General features: G+C 47.2%; 1 protein-coding gene across 4 annotated transcripts in view; it reads left to right on the top strand.

Annotated features, from left to right (window-relative positions):
• Positions 1 to 22,669, top strand: part of LOC147019155 (ubiquitin carboxyl-terminal hydrolase 2-like) — a 23,252-nt gene extending 583 nt beyond the window's left edge. The window contains exons 2-12 of one of the 4 annotated variants that reach the window (XM_085899472.1): positions 791 to 918; positions 3,621 to 3,756; positions 3,962 to 4,125; positions 4,731 to 4,833; positions 5,143 to 5,295; positions 8,707 to 8,820; positions 16,553 to 16,674; positions 16,801 to 16,941; positions 20,536 to 20,702; positions 21,053 to 21,220; positions 21,322 to 21,751. In XM_085899472.1, the coding sequence (XP_085755598.1) occupies positions 5,149 to 5,295; positions 8,707 to 8,820; positions 16,553 to 16,674; positions 16,801 to 16,941; positions 20,536 to 20,702; positions 21,053 to 21,174 (813 nt within the window). In that variant the 5' untranslated portion in view covers positions 791 to 918; positions 3,621 to 3,756; positions 3,962 to 4,125; positions 4,731 to 4,833; positions 5,143 to 5,148 and the 3' untranslated portion in view covers positions 21,175 to 21,220; positions 21,322 to 21,751. Of the gene's footprint in view, positions 1 to 790; positions 919 to 3,447; positions 3,757 to 3,961; positions 4,834 to 5,142; positions 5,296 to 8,706; positions 8,821 to 16,552; positions 16,675 to 16,800; positions 16,942 to 20,535; positions 20,703 to 21,052; positions 21,221 to 21,321; positions 21,752 to 22,459 lie in introns of those variants that run through there. The other 3 variants (XM_085899470.1, XM_085899469.1, XM_085899471.1) reach the window with 3 other exon arrangements.
• Positions 22,670 to 23,264: the final 595 nt, after the last annotated feature.

The raw sequence follows: 23,264 nt of genomic DNA, 5'->3' as shown, positions 1-23,264 counted from the left end.
AGCCGACAGGGACTTTGGGAATTAAATTTTACATCAACAATGGGAATACAAAGTGGGCTGGGGTGACATGGGGGTTTTTTGACCTTGACCTATTTTTAAGTTCGTGACACAATTATGAACATTTAAACTTGTTTCACAAAACCTCGATTTAGGTTTGTCTGTTCAGAACGAAATTGCCTTCCCCAGATCGCCTCGACTCCACAAGGAGTCACATTTACATTTAATTTACATCGTGTCGCTCCGGGTCAAAGGTCAAGTTCACATGGTGGTCTTAAAAAAATTAACTTGTTTGTTTGTCATCTCTCAATTTTGAGAATGCGGAATCACTCAGACCACTTGGCCTTCCAAGATATTCTCACATCATCACAGTGTACCTGCACTGAAGTTGTACACCTGGTATTTGATTTGTGTCCTTGACCTACTTTTTTGCGTTGTCACCTAATTAATGAAAAACACCTTTTTTATCAGAACTTGAATAATTTTCCTCCGATTTTAATAATGTTAAGTTTCATGTGTGGATTGTCGATGGAGACACGTTTTATTCTTTTACACTCCATCCATAAATGGTGAAGGTCAAGGTCATGTGGTGGTCACAAAAAATATGGCCGTCACTGGATAAAGGGAACGTTGTGCTGCAGATATCAAGTTTAAATTGATGATGGGTTCGACCACAACACGCGAAAATCAGTGTTCCACACCCACCGGGACCGTCAATGTTATCCTGGCAATGGAAAACTTCTCTGAACCATTTTTTTTAATGTTTGCCTGAAACAGTTGTTGATATCCGCAGGTAACGGTCAAGATGTGTGTAATGATAACGAAGAACCTGCTGGGAAAGAAAACATGCAGATCCAAGGTGATGGTGATGTATGTGATGAGCCAGGTGACAAGGTGAAGATCATGGTGGACGTGCCAAAGGTATTTGATGATTATGTTTTCAGGAAAATCAAGATAACAGTTTGAATTTCAATGTTAACAGTTTCAAACTTGTCTCCCTCCTCTAAAAGCTGGTGGTGTCTTGTTACATCTGTATCTGGTGGATGCTCCCCCTCCATCTCTTTCCTCACTTCAAATGTCACCACAGCTCTCTATGCTTGTGAGAAGGCTGAATGCCTCAATTCTGTGTTTGCTTCGAAATTTTGCATCTCCAGCACCTCACACTCGGTACCCATCCTTCCCTGTTGTCCCCAACTGCCTGTACTCTGTGTCTTTTGCATCTGAGAAGGTGGAGAAGGTTGTTCAACCCTCGACTCTGGCTCTGCAATGAGACCCAATGACATCATCTCATGTGTCCTAAAATCCTGCTCTGCTGCTCTTCCCCCATCCTCCATCCGCCATTTTCACCATATCATTTACTCTGGGTCATCTTTCATCTGCTTCGAAATCCACCAACATCACTGCATTCCATAAAATAGGTGGAAAAACTGATCCCCTTAACTACAGACCTCTCATCTTACTTCTAATCACCATCAAGGTCATGGAATCCACAATCTCTGTTGATATGAAATACTTTCTTTTCTCCAACAACCTCATCATCACAAATTTGTTGCAGATGAGGTCACTTCACCTTGGACTTGCTGATTTTACTCTTCCAACAATGGACAGAGACCCTCAATGTCAGACGTGAGATCAGGGCCGTCTCTCTGGACAAATCTTGTGCTTTTAATACAGTCTGGCATCCTGCCTTACTTTCCAAACTGTCTTCCTCTCGCATCCAAGGCCAACTCCACACATGGCTTACTGACTTCCTCTGCTCTTGGAGTCAAGGTGTGGCTCTTCCCGGAATCCTTTCATCTCCTCTCCCTGTCAAGACTGGAGTGCCCCAAGGCAGTGTTCAGGGTCCAGTCCTATTCCTGGTCTTTAATGATCTCTCTGACTCTCTAGAAAATGTTCTTTGTTTGTTTTCTGTTGACTCCACCCTCTGCCGTGACATCCCTCATCCTTCATACAGGTAAGCTGCAACTTCTTCACTCTCTTCAGACCATGAGAAAATGACAAGCTGGTCAAACACTTGACTCTGGCTTGACTTGTGTGGTCCAGTGTTTGGCCAATACTCTGGATGTGCTGGCCAATTTATTGGAATATTTCTAAAAATCCTGACAATTCTCACACTCTCTCCATCTCTTTCAGAAAGGACTGTCTGGCAATCCAACCCCCCCTTCCCCTTTTCTACTTTCTTAACAATCATCTTGAAGAAGTTTGGTCATTCAAACTCCTGGGTCTCACTATCAGCCATGATCTTTCTTGGGCAAACCACATTTCAAAGTTGGGGTGCAAAGCGAGCTGCCGACTGGGCATCCTCCGTCGCCGAAAGTCCTTCCTTCCACAGCTTAATGGAGTAATGCTCTCTCCTCTGGCTGGCTCCTCTGCCGCAGACCTTGCTCACCTTGACACAGGAGATCCCAAGGCCTTCAAGGTTCTTGGAATCTCCCACGATGAAGCAGAGTGTCACGGTCTATCACCACGCCATCACTCACAGGTCATTGATCTCTCTTTCTTTCTCTCTCTCTCTCTCTCTCTCTCTCTCTCTCTCTCTCTCTCTCTCTCTCTCTCTCTCTCTCTCTGTCTCTGTCTCTGTCTCTGTCTCCCTCTCTCTCTCTCTGTCTCTCTCTCTCTCTCTCTCTCTCTCTCTCTCTCTCTCTCTCTCTCTCTCTCTCTCTCTCTCTCTCTCTGTCTCTCTCTCTGTCTGTCTCTCTCTCTCTCTCTCTCTCTCTCTCTCTCTCTCTCTCTCTCTCTCTCTCTCTCTCTCTCTGTCTCTCTCTCTCTCTCTCTCTCTCTCTCTCTCTCTCTCTGTCTCTGTCTCTGTCTCTCTCTCTGTCTCTCTCTCTCTCTCTCTCTCTCTCTCTCTCTCTCTCTCTCTCTGTCTCTGTCTCTCTCTCTCTCTGTCTCTCTCTCTCTCTCTGTCTCTCTCTCTCTGTCTCTGTCTGTCTCTCTCTCTCTCTCTGTCTCTGTCTCTCTCTCTCTCTCTCTCTCTCTCTCTCTCTCTCTCTCTCTCTCTCTCTCTCTCTCTCTCTCTCTCACATCTACCATGTCCTTTCTGGTCTTGCACCCTCTGCTCCTTCCGTGCTTTGTCCCTCAAGGATTCTGCAGGGCAAACACGGTCCATTAAACCACCAGCCCCATTCTGATTAAATTACCCACATTCCAGGATCACTGCTCACCACCACTCATTTGTGCCTCTTTTCTCCCACCTCAAGAACCAACTTCCACATTATATTCAATCTTCCCACCACGTCTTCAGGACAGCTGTTCACCACCATCTCAGATCATCCCCAATTCAAAACCATGATCTTTTCTGCCCTCTCGAACACACCCAACCTTTCGTTTTTCGAAATTTCATCAATCTTCCGTCCTATCTCATCTGTTCCTTTTGTCCCTCTGTGTCCTGATCCGTTCAGTGTACTAATTCTACTCTTGCACGAGCCTTGATTATGTATTCACAAAAATGAATTATCTTTGGTGACAGCCATACAACATGTCGAATGTGTTGGGAATAGACAAGAAAACAGTTGTCAGAGGAAGGACAATGAAGTTTGTGCTTGTGTTGGGAATGAGGACAATAAATGTATAATGTCACTCCACTCAACCTTCTTTCTATCCTCCCTCTCTCTGCATTACAGCATCAATCCATGAAAGATGACACCTTCCGTTATCCCGTCGGTTTCATTGGCCTGAAAAATCCGTTCCTGTTGTGCTACTTGAATTGTGTGGTCCAGTGTTTGGCCAATACTCCGGATGTGCTGGCCTACTTTATTGGTAAGTTCATCACCAAGTGGGTCTTGCCCTTGTTTCTCTTCACAACAATGTGGAGTTTGAAATGTATTTGAGTGGAGATTGGTGATTTTCATCAGTGATCCCAGTGACACAGCAAACCCAGCACAACAGCAAGGTCTGAACAAGATCAGGAAACCTCGTTGTCTGCTCTTCCGTTCACTGTCCTCTTTTGTCATACCTCCGGCAGGAATGAACTTTGACAGTGATGACTTTGGAAACCTAACAACGTTCTTCAGTCAACTCCTCACGGCCATTTGGAACAAGGACAAGTTCTCTGTTAATGGTAAAGTCCTGAAATTGTTCACCAACAAGAAAAAGACGGACTACTTTGTTAATCCAGTGTACTTCATGGTGAGCTCGGAATCCTTTTGTTTTTTCATTCACTTTCACCGACAAGTTATCTTATTACCTTCACCAAAGTGGAGGGTATTGCATTTGGTTCCATGTGTTTGTTTCTTTGAAACTTTGCAAAAAAATCTTTTTGCCAAGTATGTTGGTCTGCAGCGTTTATCTGTTTGTCTGTCTGTGTCTCACACGATTTTTGGCCACAGTTTTCAGGCAATCATTCTGAATTTTTTGGTGAATAAGTGACCGACCAAAAAGAGCAATGCACAATTTTAATGAAGATCTGAATCCTAATATGGATCCGGATACGAGAATTTTTCAAGTGATTCTTCACCATTGAGAGATAGGGCCAAAAACGAGATGTAGCATGAATGATATCTCAAGTTAAGGACGGATTCGGTCGAAACTTGGTGGACACATTGGGTGTGTGACGAGGATGAAGAGTCTCGATTTTGGTTCAGGTCGGGATCCAGATCTGGGCTCTCAGTGGGATACAAAACGTGAACTCTTTAGCCTGGCGGAGGTCTGCGCTCTGCGGAGTGCCATTTCATTTTGCCAAGTGTCGCTCTGTGAGTGATTTTTCATTTGTTCGTTTGTCTTTCTCTGCACAGAATGTGCTAACGTTGGCCACCATCACCACCTCGTGGTAGCCAGTTGGACACATTCTCTTTTTTTTTCAACCAAGTGCAACGAGAAAGTGTGTGCAATTATAATGTGAGTACGTCTATAAAGTATGTACAATTGGAATGTGAGAACGTCTATAAAGTATGTACAATTGGAATGTGAGAACGTCCACAGAATACGTACCATAAAACCACACGGAACAAGTCTGGACGAGGGTTTGCAATCTTTCCTTGTTCTCGATATTCATTGTGATTAGATTAAAAGTTCCAAATTTATAACAGATTCATACAGATTAATGTACAAAACATGGCATTGATTAAAATATTACTTATTCCATCAACAATTATAAGCTCCACCTGTTCAACAGCTTGTGTCCATTCAATCCCTTGTTCATAACAGGAGGCGATGTGCAAGGTGGCCCCCGACTTCAATGATGGGGAGCAGCATGATGCCCAAGAATGTCTGATGGTCATTCTTGATAAACTCCATGAAGAACTGAACCAGGTTCCTCCGTGCCACTGCAATATCGACTTGCTCCATCTTCCTGACAGTGTAACTATGAATTTCCACCCTTCATCAATTACAAAATGGGAACCGTGGTGTCTGTCCGTGGGTTCGTCTTATTCCCGTTTCTGGTGGCCACTGTGCTTGAAAAGCTGAGCACGCATTCAAAGATAAATATTCAACCAGAAAAAGAGCATGATGACAAACTAGATACATTTTAAACATATAAACACAACATGGAATTGGTTTGTTGAACATTGCGTGAAGATATGACCCTCAGTTTATCACCAACTTGAACAAACCATGTCTGCATTCTTTATAACAGTGGCCGATATGAACAAGTCTTTGAAGAAAGCTTGCGGTGCAAAGTCGTCATTTAATGATAGAAACGCCTCCATTTGGCATTGTCACCTGAAAAGAACGTTGAATCATAAACTTCAAAGGTTCAAAATAACCTCAAATTTAATTCTCAGTGGACTCGATGATGTAATTCGTTCCAGTTGGAGCGTCCGTTCTGAGTCGAGGTGGTCGGTGTTTCAACCCCGGCGAAATCATTCGCGAAATCAAAGACTTCAAACATGGTGTGTGGTGCTTCCTTGCTTGATGTCAAACATTTACAAAGGATAGAGCACATACTGGACCTACTGTCAAATGTTATGCTTGTTGTTGGCTTAATGGTTTGGGTGGTGGGGTTTGGATCCTGAGGTGCTGAGTTCAAATCGTACTCAGCTGTTAAATTAACACCAGGTGGTGGTCACTCGACCTGTCATCCTTCCGAGGACGGCATAATGAGTGCCAGCATGCTGGTATACTGTGTCGGAGTGGCGACCCGTCCAGGATTGTGCCCAATAGCCAAGGAGACTGCTAAAGCAGCAACAATGCTCTGCACAGAGTATGGTCCCAATCTCCTCCTCTCCTCTCCTCGTATGTTGGCAACCATTGTACAGGCTGGACTTGCTGAATGATCTCTTTCTGTGTTGAAGTTATTTGGCCTTGGAAGGGAAGTCATTTTTGATAAGTTGCAAACCATAGTGTCTGTCCGTGCGTTCGTGTGTCTCCAGTTTACGGCGGCCACTTCCCATGTTGCCTTTGAAAACCTCAGCATTCACTTTTGAAATGACGGGAGAACAGGCATGAATAATGTTGACACCAAATTTTATTTCACATCCAGGATATTTTACTCTGTCGTTGTACAAATTGAACCAATGCCACCCGATGTTGCACCACCATTTCACAGTGGGCAGTATAAGTAGCTCAGAGCTTTGTCTCTGAGTGAAGCCAGAAGAACAACGCAATTGACATTTTAAAGTCCATGGAATAATTTAAATTGATATATTAACTCACAGAGCCGGCCCGTCGCTTCGCCGACAGAACAATTAGTCATCGTATTTACCAAATTTTTTGGGTGAGAAGGTGGAGAGCAGAGAGCGACAGAGAGCAGAGGGTACAGAGTGGGGGAGGGGTTGGAAAATGTTGCAAATAACAATATAATAAACATCAGGTGGAACGATGTTCATAAAATCATCAGATACACAAGATCATGCTGCTGCTGTGTGGGACGTTCACTTTGTCATATTGACTCGACGCGCCTTCTGACTGGCAAAGTCATCCACAATTTCATCAATGGACAGCTGGCGCAGAAGGTCACTCTCAATGTTCATGAGTGTGAGAGAGATCAGACTTTCCTGTCCCATCGATGTTCATTCAAACAGAGTCTTCATGCACTTCTGGGATCTACTGTAGTCTCCCTGCGGCAACAGCAGTGAATTCCACTTCCTTGTTATCATCAATTCCCGTTCCCTCAGTGACATCAACTTCAGTATCGTCAGCGGTCGTATCTTCAGTTTGGACTCCTTCTTCATTTTCATCTTCTGTCTGCGGCTGAGAACTTGAAGCGGACGATCCCTTGTACCACTGATCAATTGTCGGTGTCTTTGCAATGACAGCAGCAAGTCGATCTGCCTTTTCCTCGGCCTTCTTCCTTTTCGCTGCGCCACTCTCATGCACACAGTGACGGTGACTGTCAGGCTTCTGACTCATTATGTCACGTGATGAAATGAAACAAAAGACAGATGCAGAAACAAAAGACAGATGCAGAAATAAACTACTTCCACATGATCAAAACATTTCTCAAACCTAAAAAAAATGACAAATATGTTGAATAAATATGGATGCTTACATTTACCTTCTATCCAGATAAAAGTTTGATAAAAGTCTTGATTTCGTTGAAACTACTCAGGTTTTTTTTAATTGGATGGAAATTGTTGGCATTTATTTAAAAAAAAATGTTTTCACAAAAATGTGGAGGCCCCAATTTTATGTCGGCCCTGGATCACGTGATCGACCTCCATACAAGCAATCCACTTGCCTTGCCTCCGAAATATGGCCCTGATGAACATTAACAACATCAACAGCGTTGTTGAGACACTAACACTCGTATTCATTGCAATTGATCCACAGAGTGTCACAGACAGAACTTCCCATCATTACACCGATCTTTATCAGTCTCACATCGGGTTTGCCTTGAATGAAGACCACTGGGTTGTCAAACATCAGACCTCATGCTTGCCTTGCTGTGCAACTGCACTAGTTGTTGGTAGTTTAATTATTGAGGAATATTCATTGTTTACTGTGAGAAAATGTGGAATAATGTCGCGAGTGATCAAGAGGCAAATGAGACGAGCAATTAATTTTTCTGTTTTTTGAAGGATTAACTCGTATTTGGAGAATCACCACGTCGTTGTTGCATGAGTTGTGTATTTTTCCTTCCTGATTCACTCATCAATCTTCTTATGGTATAAAACTTGAAGGATTTAATTATTTCTGGAAATTTAAAGCTATTCCTTGCATCTCATCATTAATTCTGTCTTTCTCTTGGAAACGTATTAACATTGCAGACACTGTTGAAGTAGCTGGGAATGGATCCTCCGAAGCCCATATTGTCCTGGATCTTCTTCACATCCATCTCACTACATGTCGCCCCTGATTTTAACAGTGATCGGGAGCTGTTTGTGTTTTTACCCGACGTAATTTTGATTATAATCTCGTCCTACACCGTCTAGCCTCGCACTCAGGTCATTCGCTCTGTGGAACCGTCTTCTCATTCAGTCTGTTTTGTTGAGAACAGAACCAAGAGCTTGCCTCGGTCTGTTTAGCATTGCTATCTGAACCAATTGCTGGTGATGCTGAGAAACCAGATTCAAATCCCATTTACTTCAGTCCTTTTGATGGATTGATGGATTTATTTAATCTGGTATTGGTGTGGTGCAGTCATGATGGGCCAAATGTCCTTGATATTACTTGGTATTCTTTGTTATATTTTCCATGTTTTTGTTTCTTGTTCTCGCTCTCAAGCTTTTCTGTTGACCGTTGGTATCATTCGAGTGCCACCATTTCCTGGCTGTTTTACGTTTTTGTGAAATGGCTGTTGCTCACACATTTGTATGTTTTGTGGAACAGGTTGCAGGAGCGAAGTCGTGGGCAAACAACAAATCGTATTTCAACAATTCCATCATTTACGACACATTTTATGGCCAACAACAAACCAAGATTACGTGTTCGAGCTGCGGCATTGTAAGTTTTTCTCACTAAATTAATTTTATTGAAAAAGTCTTGCACTCTTTGTCTGTATGTCTGTCAGTGTATGTCTGTCCCTCATTTGCGGAACACTTTCTCACTGTCTATTTGATTGTCTCTCTTTCTATCTCAGTCTCTCTCTCTGTCTTCTGTCTCTCTTTCCGTCTCTCTCACTGTCGATGTCGCTCCCTCTCTCCCTCTCTCTTTTTTTTTTTTGGTATACCTTGGTCGAGGCTCGTATGAGAGCTAACACACAACTCACAGCAAGGAGGCATGAGACAAGAGGGGCGGGAGTGGAAGGGACAAAACAGACACATTAGGTGAACTGTGGAAGGGAGAGGGATGGGGATGGGACGGGGAACATGGCGAAGAGAAGAAGGACATTACAGGGACTTTCAGGAAGGAAAGCAGAGGAATTGAAGGAAGTGGGCTTGGGTGGATTATCGGGGGTAGAAAAGATCGAGGATTTGGATGGGGAAAGATAAGAGGTGGTGGTGAACAGCTGTTTTGAAAGCCTGGAGGGAAGAATGGGAAAGAATCGAGTGAGGAAGTTTATTCCAAAGGCGGGAAAAAAGAGGAATGAAAGTGAAGATGAGCAGTGATTCGTGATTTTGGTAGTTTTACCAGAAGGGGGTTGTTGGCAGACTTTGAGCGCCCTGTGGAAATGTGGTGGGGACAAATCGCAGAGAGAGCAGGGGGGGCAAGGCTGGAGAGGAGTCGGTAGAAGACAGAAAGACCACCGACCAACCTGCGGTGATTGAGTGAGAGGCCCAAAGACAGCCTCATTGCGGGGGATGCAGGTCAGGTCAGGTATGGGAGCATGTGCCAGAACAGCGCGTCGCTGCGTCCACTTTCCGCCAGTACTCCAGGGGCCTCCGTCTGGCCATCCCCCAGGCAGATGCCAGGCCCATCCCCATCTCCCTGAGATGATGGTCAACCTGCTGCAACCACGAGGTTGCCCACTGGCTTCCTCCACTCATGAGACTCCCTCGCTGAGAGAATCTGGTGAGCAGGATCAGCGTCAGGAAAACGAGCCACATGTCCCTACAGCCGCAACTGACGCTCACGGACTATGCAGGTAACAAATCTCATCCGAGTCTCTCTCAGCAACTGCTCGTTGGACACAAAATCCAACCAGCGATAACCAAGGATTCTCCGAAGAGACCTGGTACCAAAGGAATTAAGTCTCCGTCTCAGATCCTTGGTCAGAGTCCAAGTCTCGCATCCATAGAGCAAGACTGGAAGTACCAAGGACCTGAAGACTCGGACTTTCGTCCTCCCGCACAGGTACCGGCAGCGTAACACCCCATGATCCAGTGAATCCATGACTCCCCAGGCCCGACCCAGACGTCCATTGACCTCTGACTCGCAGCCAGCAGAGACATGAATATCACTGCCAAGGAAAGTGAATCTCTCCACGACCTCAACATCCTCACCACAAACAGACACAGACAGGACAGCAGCATCCAAGATGTCACCGAAAGCCTGGATCTTAGTTTTGACCCAAGAAACCCGTAATCCCAGCGGCTCCGACTCCTCTTTCAGCACCTCGAGGGCCCCCAAAAGGATGTCTAAAGTCTCCGCAAAGATGACTGCATCATCTGCAAAATCAAGGTCCGAGATCTTGACATTCCCAAACGATGCACCGCAGCTTGATCTCTCCGACATCCTCCCTAAAATCCAGTCCATACAAGTGCTGAAAAGTGTGGGGGCCAGTACACACCCCTGACGAACTCCAGTAACAACTGGAAATAAGATAGAGATGGTACCACCACACTTCACAGCACTCTCTGTACCAGAGTAGAGTTCAGACACCAGATCGATCAGTTTTGGTGGCACCCCACGAAGACCAAGAATCCTCCAGAGGACATCCCGATTCACTGAATCGAACGCTTTACAGAGATCAACATAGGCTGCAAGCAGCCGCTGCCGAAACTCTCATCTGCGTTCGGTGAGGACACGAAGGGCAAGGATACGGTCAATCGTTGACCTCTTTGGTGTAAAGCCTGACTGTTCTGGACGCTGGTGCTCAAGCAGATGGTGGCGAACCCTATCAAGAATTATCCGAGCAAAGACCTTGCCCGGCACTGAGAGCAACGTCACCCCTCGGTAGTTGTTGCAGTCTTGGCGATCACCCTTCCCTTTCCAGAGAGGGACAACAAGGCCCCTCTTCCAGTCAGTTGGGATGATGCCTGTGTTCCAGGCAGAGCACAAAACTGCATGCAACGACATGAGTGCAGCATTTCCACCAGCCTTGAGAAGTTCAGCATGGATGCCACAGATCCCTGGAGCTTTGCCCCGTTTCAACTGGTTCACCGCAGCCCATGTTTCCACAAGCGAAGGTGGACCACAGTTGATTCGAGGGTCAGCAACATGCTGTTGCATGTTAATGGTATCCAGTGTCCCTTGGTATCCAACATGCAGCAATGGTATCCAGTGTCCCTTGAGAGACAAAATTCTTCTTTGCCCTGCGGTGGGCTCCAAGACATCCACCGGCAGCATCAAGGACGGTGGTCTTGAAGGCACTCCACAACTCTTCAGGACCCCCCAAAGTACCCAGACCCCCCAAGTGTCCACTCAGCCTGTTCGCAAACTCCTCAGCTACTCTCTCATCCCTGAGCTTGCCAACATCCAGCCTAGGCTGGGATGGTACCATTCTCCAGGATTTAAGGTGCAGCTTTAGAGTTGCTACAACAAGCCTGTGGTCAGTATTGAGGAACTGAGCACTCCGGTAGACCCTGCAGTTCTGGAGCATCCTCCAACGACCGTCAATGAGGACATGGTCAATCTCTTTTGCCACACCGCCAGCATTGGAATACCACGTCCAGTGATGAGCTTGTGGGCGCTGAAACCATGAACCAGCCACCCTAAGTCCATGACTTCTTGCAAAGTCAAGGAACTTAGTGCTATTCTGGTTCATAGTTCCTGACCCATGGGGACCAACACATGTCTCATAACCATCCCTATCAGTTCCAGTCGATGCATTGAAATCCCCCAAGACAAGAAGTGTATCTCGTCTGGGGCACTGATCAACCACAGACTCGAGCGTGGCGTAGAATGCATCCTTCACGTTGAGATCACTCGCCTCAGTCGGAGCATAAACAGAGACCAGGGAAATGACACCTAAGGAGTGACGAATCCTAAATCTCATAATACGCCCGTTGACCAGTGTTACCTCAATTATCATTGGGGTCAGCTTATTGGACACAGCTACAGCAACTCCTTGGGTATGGTAACCATCAGAGCGACCAGACCAATAGTCGGTGTAACCACCCACCATTATCTCGCCGCAATCCGGTCTCCGAACCTCAGAGAGAGCTGCAATCCCGATGTCCAAACGCTTGAGCTCAGATGATAACAGAGACAGATGATCATCCTCTCTTCGGGATAGGACATTCCAGGCACCCACCCGAAGGGACCGCCTCAGGTTAACCCAAGGAGACCGCCGTCTGGTGGACGACACCTCAGCACCACTCCGACACACTCTCCCGCAATCTGACCCAGGGATGTTACCCCGTGGTTTCCCTCCTATCATCAAAGATTGGGGGTCCCGAAGGCTTTGCCCCAATCCCGTCATCCGCTGAGCTGCCCTGCGAAGGGAAGCTGCACAGGAGGTACTCCCATAGAGTGGTTTTCAGATTTTTTTGCGTTTTTGCGTTTTGCGGAATGAAGGGTTTTACGGTGGCCGGAGTGCAAATCCTGCCACCAACCTCCTCATAAAAAGTAACCCAACTGCAGGAGGACGTCCGCAGACACAGTTGGGCACTAGATATGGATGGCCGTTGACTCACAAGGAGCTCCTCCGCCCTTTGGCAGGTTTGGTTTTAATCCTGCTGGGTGTCCATATCCAAACACCCTCCTCACCAGAAAACCTGGTGGGGGAGACGGTTTAGTCGCCGTCAACCCAACCATGGAACAGGTTAGTACAGGTTTACATGGTACCTGAAGCAGGTCACAGATCGAACCTGACCTGACTGCAATGATCTTAAATGACCTGGTTGCCGGCAGGAGATGCCGATGATCTTAAATGACCTGGTTGCCGGCAGGAGATGCCAATGATCTTAAAAGCCCTGGTTTCGACAGCATGAAGCCGAGAAAGGTGGGAGGCAGGAGCACCAGCCCAGAGGGGAGAGCAGTACTCCATCAGGCTACGGACAAAAGCTTTGTAAGTGGTCAGGAGCTCAAGAGGGCCGAGGAAGGACTTTGCACGACGGAGGATTCCCAGTCGGCGACTGGCTTTTGAGGCGAGGTTGGAAATGTGACTTTCCCAGGAAAGGTCATGGCAGATAGTGAGACCCAGAAACTTGAAAGAAAAGACTTCTTCCAGAGGATTGTTGAGAAAGTGGATGGGGGGGGGTTTCTTAACGGTCCTTTCGAAGAGACATAGTGAGAGTGTGAGATTTGTCTGGATTGAAAGACATGTTCCACGTTTTGGACCAGTTTGTGATTTTATCCAGATCTGCAGTGAGCGAAGAAGCTGCTGCTTGCCGGTCTGAGGGATGTCAGATGGTACGGCAGAGGGTGGAGTCGTCGGCAAAGAGAAATAGAGGATTTTCCAGGGAGTCCGAGAGATCATTGATGAAAACCAGAAAAAGAACAGGGCCCAGAACGCTACCTTGAGGAACTCCAGCCTGCACAGGAAGAGGGGATGAAAGAACTCCATTTAGGGCCACACGTTGACTGCGACAGGAGAGGAAGTCTGCGAGCCATGAGTGGAGATGGCCTTGAATACCATGGGAAGAGAGTTTGGTGAGTCGTGCAGGGTGCCAGACTGTGTCAAAAGCACGTGATATGTCCAGGGATACGGCTCGGATTTCCTGCCAGGCATTGAGGACCTCCATCCATTGATGGGAGAGCAGAAGCAGCATATCCAGGGTAGAGTGACCTTGTCTGAATCCAAATTGATGATTGGAAATCAAGCCATTGGAGAAGAGGAAGGATTTCATGTCTGAAGCGATGATGGATTCCATAACCTTGCTGATGATTGGGAGAAGGCTGATTGGTCTGTAGTTACAGGGATCTGTTTTTGCACCTTTCTTATGCAGGACAGGGATGTCAGCAGATTTCCATGCAGATGGCAGATGACCTTGGGCAAATGAGAGGGTGAATAGAACAGAGAGAGGGTGAGCAAGAGCAGAAGAGCAGGCTTTGAGGACACGTGGGCTGATGCCGTCTGGACCGGTTGCAGAATCTGACTCGAGGTTTGAAAGCAAGCTCTCCACCTTGTCAGGAGAAAAGGATACAGAGTCCAGGGACAGTTGGGTGCGACTGGGTAAAGTGGGTAGAGATAGTGATGGGTTTAGGACACAAGATTTAGCTGCAAACACCGAGTTTAGACATTCAGCTTTATCACGTGTGGAATCAGCAGTGCGGACATTTGAGGTAAGGGATGGGATGGAGGGGGAACATACACCAGAAACAGATTTGATTAAACGCCACCAGGATTTTGAGGAGGGAGAGAGATTTGAGAGTTCAGACTTGAGATGAGAAAGATGTTGTTTTCTGGCTCTCCTGAGGGTAGATACACACTTGTTCCGAGCTTTGTGGAAAGAACTGAGATTGCCCTCAGTTGGGTTTGCTTTCCATGAGGCAAAGGCAAGTTGTTTCAGGACAACTGCCTCGCCACAAGCTTCAGTAAACCAAGGGCGGGAGGAAGGGTAGGACAACTGAAGACGAGAGGGGATAAATCTGTGCATGAGGGAGAGCAAGTTTCTTTGAAAGAATTCCCAGGATGAGTTGATGTTTGAGAAAGTAGTGATAGGAGACCAGTCTGTAAGTTTGATGGCTGCTCGGAGACCCTGCCAGTCGGCTTGAGTGAAATGCCAGACTCGACGGCGGTGAGGTGGTTCTCTGATAACAGCCAGAGAGATGTCCACTTTGACAAGGACGTGGTCAGAAGAACCAATTGGAGCGAAGGAAGAGCAGCAGATATTGTCAGGGAAATTTGTCAAAATCAGATCCAGAAGAGATGGAGTACCATTGGTTGAGATCCGGGTCGAGAAGTTGACCGATTGAGTCAGTCCCAATGAGTCGCAGAAAGCTTTTGCTGAGGTGACATGACAGGTGAGAGAGGTACCCACACCGAGCCAACTGGCGTGATGACAATTGAAGTCACCACATAAGAGGAAGAGAGAGTTTGGATGAGAAGATAGAAGATGGTCCATGTTTTTGGATAGTGAGGTGTAGATGGAGTCATCACTGTTCGGTGGACGGTACAGTACACATATAAACATGAGGTGGGAGTGGAGGGGAAGCCGAAGCCAGAGGTATTCCTGGGGTTGTGGGGGAGTGAGAACAGTGCATGGAGAGTGAGGAATAGAGTCTTTGATGAAGAGAACAACACCTCCACCAGGACGAGGCTCAGGTCTGTCATACCGTAAGAGGGAGTAACCGGGGAGAGATACTTGGGAGTCAGACACGTCTTGGGAGAGGAAAGTTTCTGTTAGGCAGATAATGTCTGGTTTGTCAGTGGCAACCTGTATGGAAAGATCTGAAAGGTTTGAGCGAAGACCCCAGATATTTGAGGTCCACACTTTTAATGAAGAGGTAGGGGAGGAGGCTTTGGGTGCAGGATGTGGAGGGGGAGGGTAGGACAAGGGACGAGGGGGGAGGTAAGGAGGGTTGTTGAAAGAGTGTGGGGTATTGCAGAATAGCGAGGGGAGGGGGCCGAATGAGGAGGAGAAAAGGCTCTGTGGTGCTGGGGGAGAGGGGGACAAGAGACAAGGAAGAAGGCAGTTGAGGATTTGAGGAGGTGGAGTGAAGAGATGGAGGTGAGAGGGCAGTGGAGGGAGGCAGCTTGGTGGATGAGAGGGGAGGCAACTGAGAATGATGAGTGAGGGGGATGAAAGGTGGGAGAAAGGTGAGGGGGAATTTTTGAGAGAGGTGAGAGGGAGGCTTGTAGGGAGAAGAGTGGGATGGTTGCTTTGAGAGTGAGAGTGAGGGGTGAGGGGGTGAGTTGGCACTGAAGTTGGAAAAAAGAATGGTTGATGGAAAGCGAACATCCATGGCAAACTGTGGTTTTTAAAAGTTTTAGGTCAGAGATGCGATTTAACACAATTCTTGATGGATGCAATGAAGGCGAATTCAGAGAATGGAGAGAAGAAGCGCTGTAATAGTTGGATTTTTTAGGCAAGGAATGAAGGAGAGGTCGAAATGAGAGCAGTCTGTTAAAATAGCAGAAGAGTAGTGCATTGTGAAACAGTAAAGAGTACCACATGTGTGAGAGAGGAAGATGAAGCATTATAAGATCGTTTTTGTTGTTAATATTAATGTATGAGAGAGTTCAACAGATTAGGTCATGGAAGTGTAGAAAAAAATCGAGGAAGAAGACGAGGAGGAAGGTAAGAGGAAGAAGAAGAAGCAGAATCGGGAGAAGGTGAGCGTGTTGTTGTTGGGTACATATATATATATAAATATATATATATATATATATATATATATAGATATATATATATATATATATAGATATATATATATATATATATATATATATTTTTTCAAGATCAAGGTAGGGGTTCTTCCATGAATTTTTCTTCCTGTTGTTTCTCTCTACTTTAACCAATCATGCATTTTGTTTAAAATAATTTTTATTTTCACAAAACTTGTTTCTTGCATTAATGATCTTCTCTTTTACATGATTTTTCTTCTTACATTCATGAATATAACTCTACACCCCACCCCTCCCTCCCTCTTTACCCCCCCCTTATTTTGGGTTTTTCTTTGTTTTCAGGGATCGAGGCATTTTGAATCCTTCTCCTGCTTATCGCTGCCTCTGCCACACAATGCGAAGCATAAAAAGAAGATTCATCTCACAGACTGCCTGTCATTGCTTTTCCAAAGTGATACAGAATTGTAAGTGGTGAATGTAGTAAATGGTACAAGATAAGGTGATTGAGACCGTGTGTGAGTAAATATGAACAACTTATCAGATGCCAATGCGCCTCCATTATTGTTTTCGTGTCTCATTGTGCTTTCCAGTTATTGTTCTGATTGCAATGAAATGAAAAAGGGGACGATGCAGGGATGCATAAGTCACCTTCCTGAGGTGCTGATCCTTCACCTGTTACGTTTTAACAACTTGGGGAAGAAGATCAAAACCCTTGTTGACTTCCCATTGAGGTAAGTACCTGGGAATGATGAAACCTCAACATATTGCTCTCAGAACATGCAACTCCAATCAGAACTGTGGTATAGTCTGCGGGCATGCAGGGCGGGGCATGATGATGGGAGGAGGGGTCGTCGTGGTCATCGTGTTTGCCAGGAATAAAAGGAGTGCGCGCCGCCTGAGGCGTTGTAGTGATGCTGTAGTCGCCCGGCTTGTGCGTGTGCTGAATACGTAATGAAGGGGAGCCGCGGGCAAAGTACGCCCACGCTCGCGCTTGTGCAACACAGCCCGGCTCGACTGCTCCCCCGCTCGTGTCTGCCTGCTAAGCATCTTCTATCAGTACACCACAGTTGGCTGACTAGGATCTTCGGATCGGCGTGTGCAGGGCGGCAGCGAATAACCCATGCGGTTCCAGGCTACGGAGCCAAGGGTCTCGCCGGCACGAGCATGGCAGAAGGTCGGGGCACGGCGCACGGGCGCGTACCCGTTTTCGGGGGAGATGACCGAGTTGTTTTCTGAACAGTTGGGTTGCTACTTCCGTGCGAATGATGTAGATGATGAAGAGAAACGCAAGTCGATCTTGCTCGCCTCACTATCAACGGAGCACTACCGGCTGCTGAGTGATTTGGTGGCTCCAAATAAGCCCAGTGATGACGGGCTATCGTTTCAGGACATCGTGGCGAAAATGAAGACCCACTTGGCGCCAGAGAAGTCGTTGCAGCTCGCGCGGTTCCAGTTCGATCACCTCGCGAAGGGTGGCGAGGAGCGCGTTGCAGACTTCGTAGCACGGGTGAAGCATTCGGCCGTGCTTTGCAAGTTCACGGCAGAGGAGCGTCCGGCACGACTCAGAGATCGTTTTATTTCTGGTCTGCGAGACGCGAAGATGGTAGCAGCCATCCTGCGGTTGACCGACGTCACATTCGACTCGGCGGTCGGGACTGCTTCGTCGGTCGAGCAGACGCTCACGGATGTCCGCGCCATCGCTGGCCAGGACGTAATGAGTATCTCCAGCTGGGGCATGTCGGCTGGTCCCGAGGTCCACGCGGTGACCCAGATGCCGCAGGTCGCACATCCCGGAGTTCACGCAATGACCCAGGCGCCACAGGTCGCGCAGCCCGAGGTCCGCGCGATGACTCAGGTGCCGCAGGTCGCACGCGCGTCTGGCGGTGCGGGACGAGGGCGCGCACCGCAGCACGGTCGCACCGGGAGCGAGGTGGATTTCCAGGGGTGCTGGGGGTGTGGGGGTCCGCACCTGCGACGAATGTGCCCGTATAAGAACACCGTGTGTTTGCATTGTCACAAGGTGGGACATTTAAAGCGTGTGTGTCGGATGGCGGGGGCCTCCGTTGGGGTCTTGGATGACGAGGTGCGGGAGGACCCCAGTGACCTGGAGATCGGCCTGCAGCCGGGGCATGGCGATGCCGGCGGGCCGGAGCAGGAGATGCAACCACGGTTGAGTCTGTTTTCCGTGGGTCCGGAGATGACGACGCTGTTCATGGTGGAGGTCGAAGTGAATGGCGAGCCGACCGTGTTTTGCGTGGACACCGGAGCTGCAGTGTCGGTCATGGGCGAGCAGGCGACTCGTGGTCTTCGCGGTGTTCGCATAGTCGGGACGGCCTTGTCGCTGTACACGTACACCGGTGAAGCGATTGCACCGCTTGCGAGGGCCGACGTCTCAGTGCGCTACTGAGGTCGACGCGCCCGGCTCTCGGTGTTCGTGGTGCGAGGGGAGGGGCCCGCCCTTTTGGGTCGGGACTGGCTGGCGCACCTCGGGCTGGATCTCCAGTTCGTACCTCCAGGTGTGCCGGTGCTCTCTTCGATGCTTTCGTCGAGGCCCGAGGGCGAGGTTCTGGCGGCGCGAGCCGCGTCGATGCAACGGGAGCGGCCGTTCGTTGCTGCCTGCAGCGGTGATGTGCGGTTCGGGAGCGGCAGGAGCCATATCAGCTCTCGCGATGAGTTCCCGCGCTTCGGCAGCGTTCGTGGGACAATGCGCGCCGGTGTTGTTCGGGCAGCTTCGACGGCGAGCTGCAGCGAGCCCGTGGTGTTAAAGGAAGTCGCGAGTCACAACATCGAAGCAACAACCAAGAGGCGGACTCGTGATGTGGGTTGTGGGTTGCTGTTCATTGCATATTTGTTTTTCCTTGCTCTAGTGATGCAGTTTAGCGTTGTTGAAATAAATGCCAACAGTTCCTGTGTGAGAGTGGGTTTGGCGGAGATCAATTGATGGGTTTTGCAGTATGGCCAATGTGAGGTGGTGGCTTTGGGAGCGGTGGTGGCGAATAAAAAGGTTGGGTTGGCCTTCCATTGCCCCGGGCCGCGGGTAGTTGCTTTGTCATGTGCAGGGATTTGGTCGAAAGAACGCGCTGTACGGAAAAATGAGTTTGCAATGGTTCAAATGATGTTCGTAGTGATTTATAACGAGCCTATGGTTGAAGTGTGGTTTAAATGGAATTGCTACCGTCTAACTGCCGTGTGGGTCTCGGAGATCGACTCGGAGCCAGGACTGGTGCGCTGGTGGGCGTTACCCCCACCTCTGGTTGCGGCAAGGTCAGACGTGCCTGGCGCCGGGGGCGCAGCTCTCTGTGTTCGCTCAAGGCCGTTTAGACGGGCATTGGCATCTCAACTGATTGTGGTGCGTGGGTTGTTATGGAGCATTGGGTGCGTCCAGCCAGCGGCGCTGTTCAGCGCCCCCATCCAAGGTCAATCGAGTCTGGCGCTGGCGCCACGGCTTCCAGACAGCGGGCTTCCGGCCTCGGAATGTTTATCTGCTTCAGGTCTGCCTGGGGGAGATGTGCTGCCTTGTGGGCCGGAGGCGTTTGATGGTGCCGGGGGAGGTTTGCTCGGGAGATCGCCGAGGGCCATGTCAGCATGAGCCGCCTGGGGGCGTTTCCGCTGTGTAGGGCTGCTGTGCTTTTCGCCTTGCTGCTTCATATCCGTAACGCGGCCAGAGTTTGGGAGGTGCTGTGTGCACCTCCGTCTTCGGAACCTGGCCGGGGCAGCTCCATTAGCTCGCTTCCACGCATTATATGATGTGATGTGCTGTTATACTTCGCTGTTTTCATTTTTTGTGCCTTGTCTACTATTATACCGTAGTCCTTCGTGCTGTTTATGCTTATTATGATGGTGATCATTTAATAATCATAGTTTTAGGAGGGAGGAGTGTGGTATAGCCGGCGGGCATGCAGGGCGGGGCATGATGATGGGAGGAGGGGTGGTCATCGTGTTTGCCAGGAATAAAAGGAGTGCGCGCCGCCTGAGGCGTTGTAGTGATGCTGTAGTCGCCCGGCTTGTGCGTGCGCTGAATACGTAATAAAGGGGAGCCGCGGGCAAAGTACGCCCGCGCTCGCGCTTGTGCAACACAGCCCGGCTCGACTGTTTCCCCGCTTGTGTCTGCCTGCTAAGCATCTTCTATCAGTACACCACAAGAACTCATCACAATAGACTGTCATTTGCAGCTTTGGATTACAAGAGAGAAGTAATTATTGTCCCATGAGCCAGGACAAGTGTGTCTGGATTTGTTTTACCCTGATCAATATGTTCAAGTCTTTGTTCTTCCTCTTCTCCCTGATCGACCACACAACATTGTTTGATGCACCTTTCTGCTGCAGTGGTCTTGAAATGGTGCCATATTGTGGCGATGCTGTCATGACAAGCGCAGTTACAACGTACGACCTGTATGCTGTCATCAAACACAAACGATTGCGAATGGACCTGGCACACTACACCACCATCGCACGACGGCCATGCACCTCTGACACTCAAAATAGTGTCCTCGGTAAGGTTGAAGGATCGAGTGGAAATTGTTCGATGCTTGACTGATTGTTTTCCTGTTTGTGAGTTTATCTGGGGTTGAATATCACAAGTCATTTGAATATAAGGATCTCCAAACCAAAAAGATTTTAAAGGAATTTATTTTATACTTCAAGCATTTTAACTTGTAATGGTTTGAAGAATATTTTTAAACGCTTATTCCTTGTTATAACTGCGTCACTCGTGAATGTTGGTGTTATTTTATTGATGACTGTGGAGATTCAAGGACAATGCAGCCAAAGATTCGTTTCATGTTGCAATGATAAGAGCTTTGTTTTGAAGTTGTCTTTTCTGATCCCACGGTGTGATGAACAGGCTGGAGGAGTTTTGATGATCATGAAGTGTTCTCTGCGGAAGAGCATGAGGTTTGCAAAAAAGATGCTTACGTGCTGATGTACCATCGAAGGCGCAGTCCTACGGGCCGCACCTCGTGCTAGAGATGCCACCATATTGTGCAAAAGGGCAGAAACAGCCACACACCAGGTACTTCTTCTTCTCCTTCTTGCTTATGGCAGCTTGACTGCCAGGTTGCTATTATTTTCTTGGAGTGTGACAATGCCGCTGATGCTGTACCCCCATACCAGTGCACTGGTACTCATTTTGCTGACCTTGGAAGGATGATGGGCTGAGATGACGGACTGAGTCAACCCCACCTGGTGTTAATTCAATGGTTGGGTGCTCAAACTCAGGACCGAAACATCCTGAGCCAGTCATCCTAACCACAAAGCTAACATCAGGCTTACCCCAGGTACTGTGTTCTTAAAAGAGGTGAGGGAGGGAAGAGTTATAAATCATGTTTAAAAAGCTCCCAAGTCGTTTATCCTATGAAAATGCCTTCCGAGTCCAAGGATACAATGTGATGAGGGAAAATAAACCTGAAATCCAGATAGGCGGCTCCGTTTGATGTGTAACTGATGCTGACCATGTAATCTTTGTCTGTTTGACAGTCTCTGGGCGAGGCCTCTGGGTTGGAGGGGACGCCTTGGTGCAGGACGATGTCCAATGGAGATCGGGAGAGTCCTCCTCACACTCCACCTTTCTATATATATATATATATATGTATATATATATATATATATATGTATATATATATATATGTATATATATATATATATATATATGTATATATATATATATATATATATATATGTATATATATATATATATATATATATATATATATATATATATATGTATATATATATATATATGTATATATATATATAATGCACTTTAGCAATACTCATGTTTTTGCTTCATTTTCCGTAATCCGGGTTATTTTTATTTTCAGGAGCGATCAAGGTCGCGGTCTGTTGATAATTTTCCATCCAAGGAAACTGAAAATTAACTTTTTCACCTTCACCTAATGGATCCAGACTATGACCGCCCTCCATTGGGAGACGATCATCTGTCCCATTTGGGACTATTCATTGTCAGTTCTTGCAAGAATGGAATCAAGATGTCATGAATAGGTATTTTTGGCTTGCCTCTTGCCCTTTGGAGGTTGTGGTCGGAATTTGGACTTTGGTCGCACCTGCTCTTATGTCTCGCCTGCAAAGCACTGAGCTGCCAGTTTATCGTCAGGCTGAGAGTCACACCCAAACCAGACAGCTTGAAAGGAAGTGCTCTATCTGTGCATCATCACGTCAGACATATTATCATTATCCTGTTCTGATAAATGGTTCTCATAAGTAACTGATCTTTGTTGCTTTGTTCTCTCAGCCCCGAGTTTTACACCAAACCTGCAAGAAAATCAGTGGAAGGACCGAATGGAGGGAGAAGTGTTGTTTCAGAAAAGTGAATTCCAGTGGTGGCAGTGGTTGAGGACATTGTTTGGTGGATGTTGTCACTGCGCTATGTTTAATTTTTGTCAACCTTTTATTGCACAATCCTGTACATCTGTTATTTGAAAAATAAATCATCATCATCATCTTCCATGTTGTGTTTCTTTAATATGTGAGATTTGACTCTTTGCCCCATGATGTCCAGCATCTCTTCTTCTTGATGAGATGTTCTCGATGCAATGAGGTTCTCAAAACTGGGCTTCAGGTGAGAGTGTTTGGAATGAAAGTGTTAACTTTCCACATGTGTTCTGAGCACAGGGTTTCTGAGGAGAATCAAGCAAAAGGGTAAAAGAGAAGACTGAAAACTACACTTTCAAAAATAAATCTCAAAGTTCGATGATGATGAGCAGAAGCAAAGATAAAGTCATCAGTAAGAACCTTGGTGAGATTAGCGCTCAGCTGCGACTTCTCCACCCTCAAACCCATCCAGGCACAGCCAAGTGAGCCTTATTCAAATAAATAAATAAAATAACCGAGATTAAAAAAAAAATTCTAGCTGCCAGACCATCCGTCCGATCAGGTTGAAATTTAAAACGTACATTCCCCATCACTACGAGATCATTTGTGAAGTTTCATGTCGATTGATTAAGCGGTTTAAGAGAAAGGATTTCAAAAATCCTTTTCTCAATCTAATATGGCTGCCGGACCGTGTGACCTCTCAATTATTAGTGAATACCCTGGTA

The sequence above is a fragment of the Eptatretus burgeri genome, chromosome 10 (genome assembly GCF_056783735.1).
Source record: "Eptatretus burgeri isolate ZD-2024b chromosome 10, Ebu_testis_v1, whole genome shotgun sequence".
NCBI classification, from domain to species: domain Eukaryota; kingdom Metazoa; phylum Chordata; class Myxini; order Myxiniformes; family Myxinidae; genus Eptatretus; species Eptatretus burgeri.
This window is presented reverse-complemented; position numbering and strand designations above follow the sequence as displayed.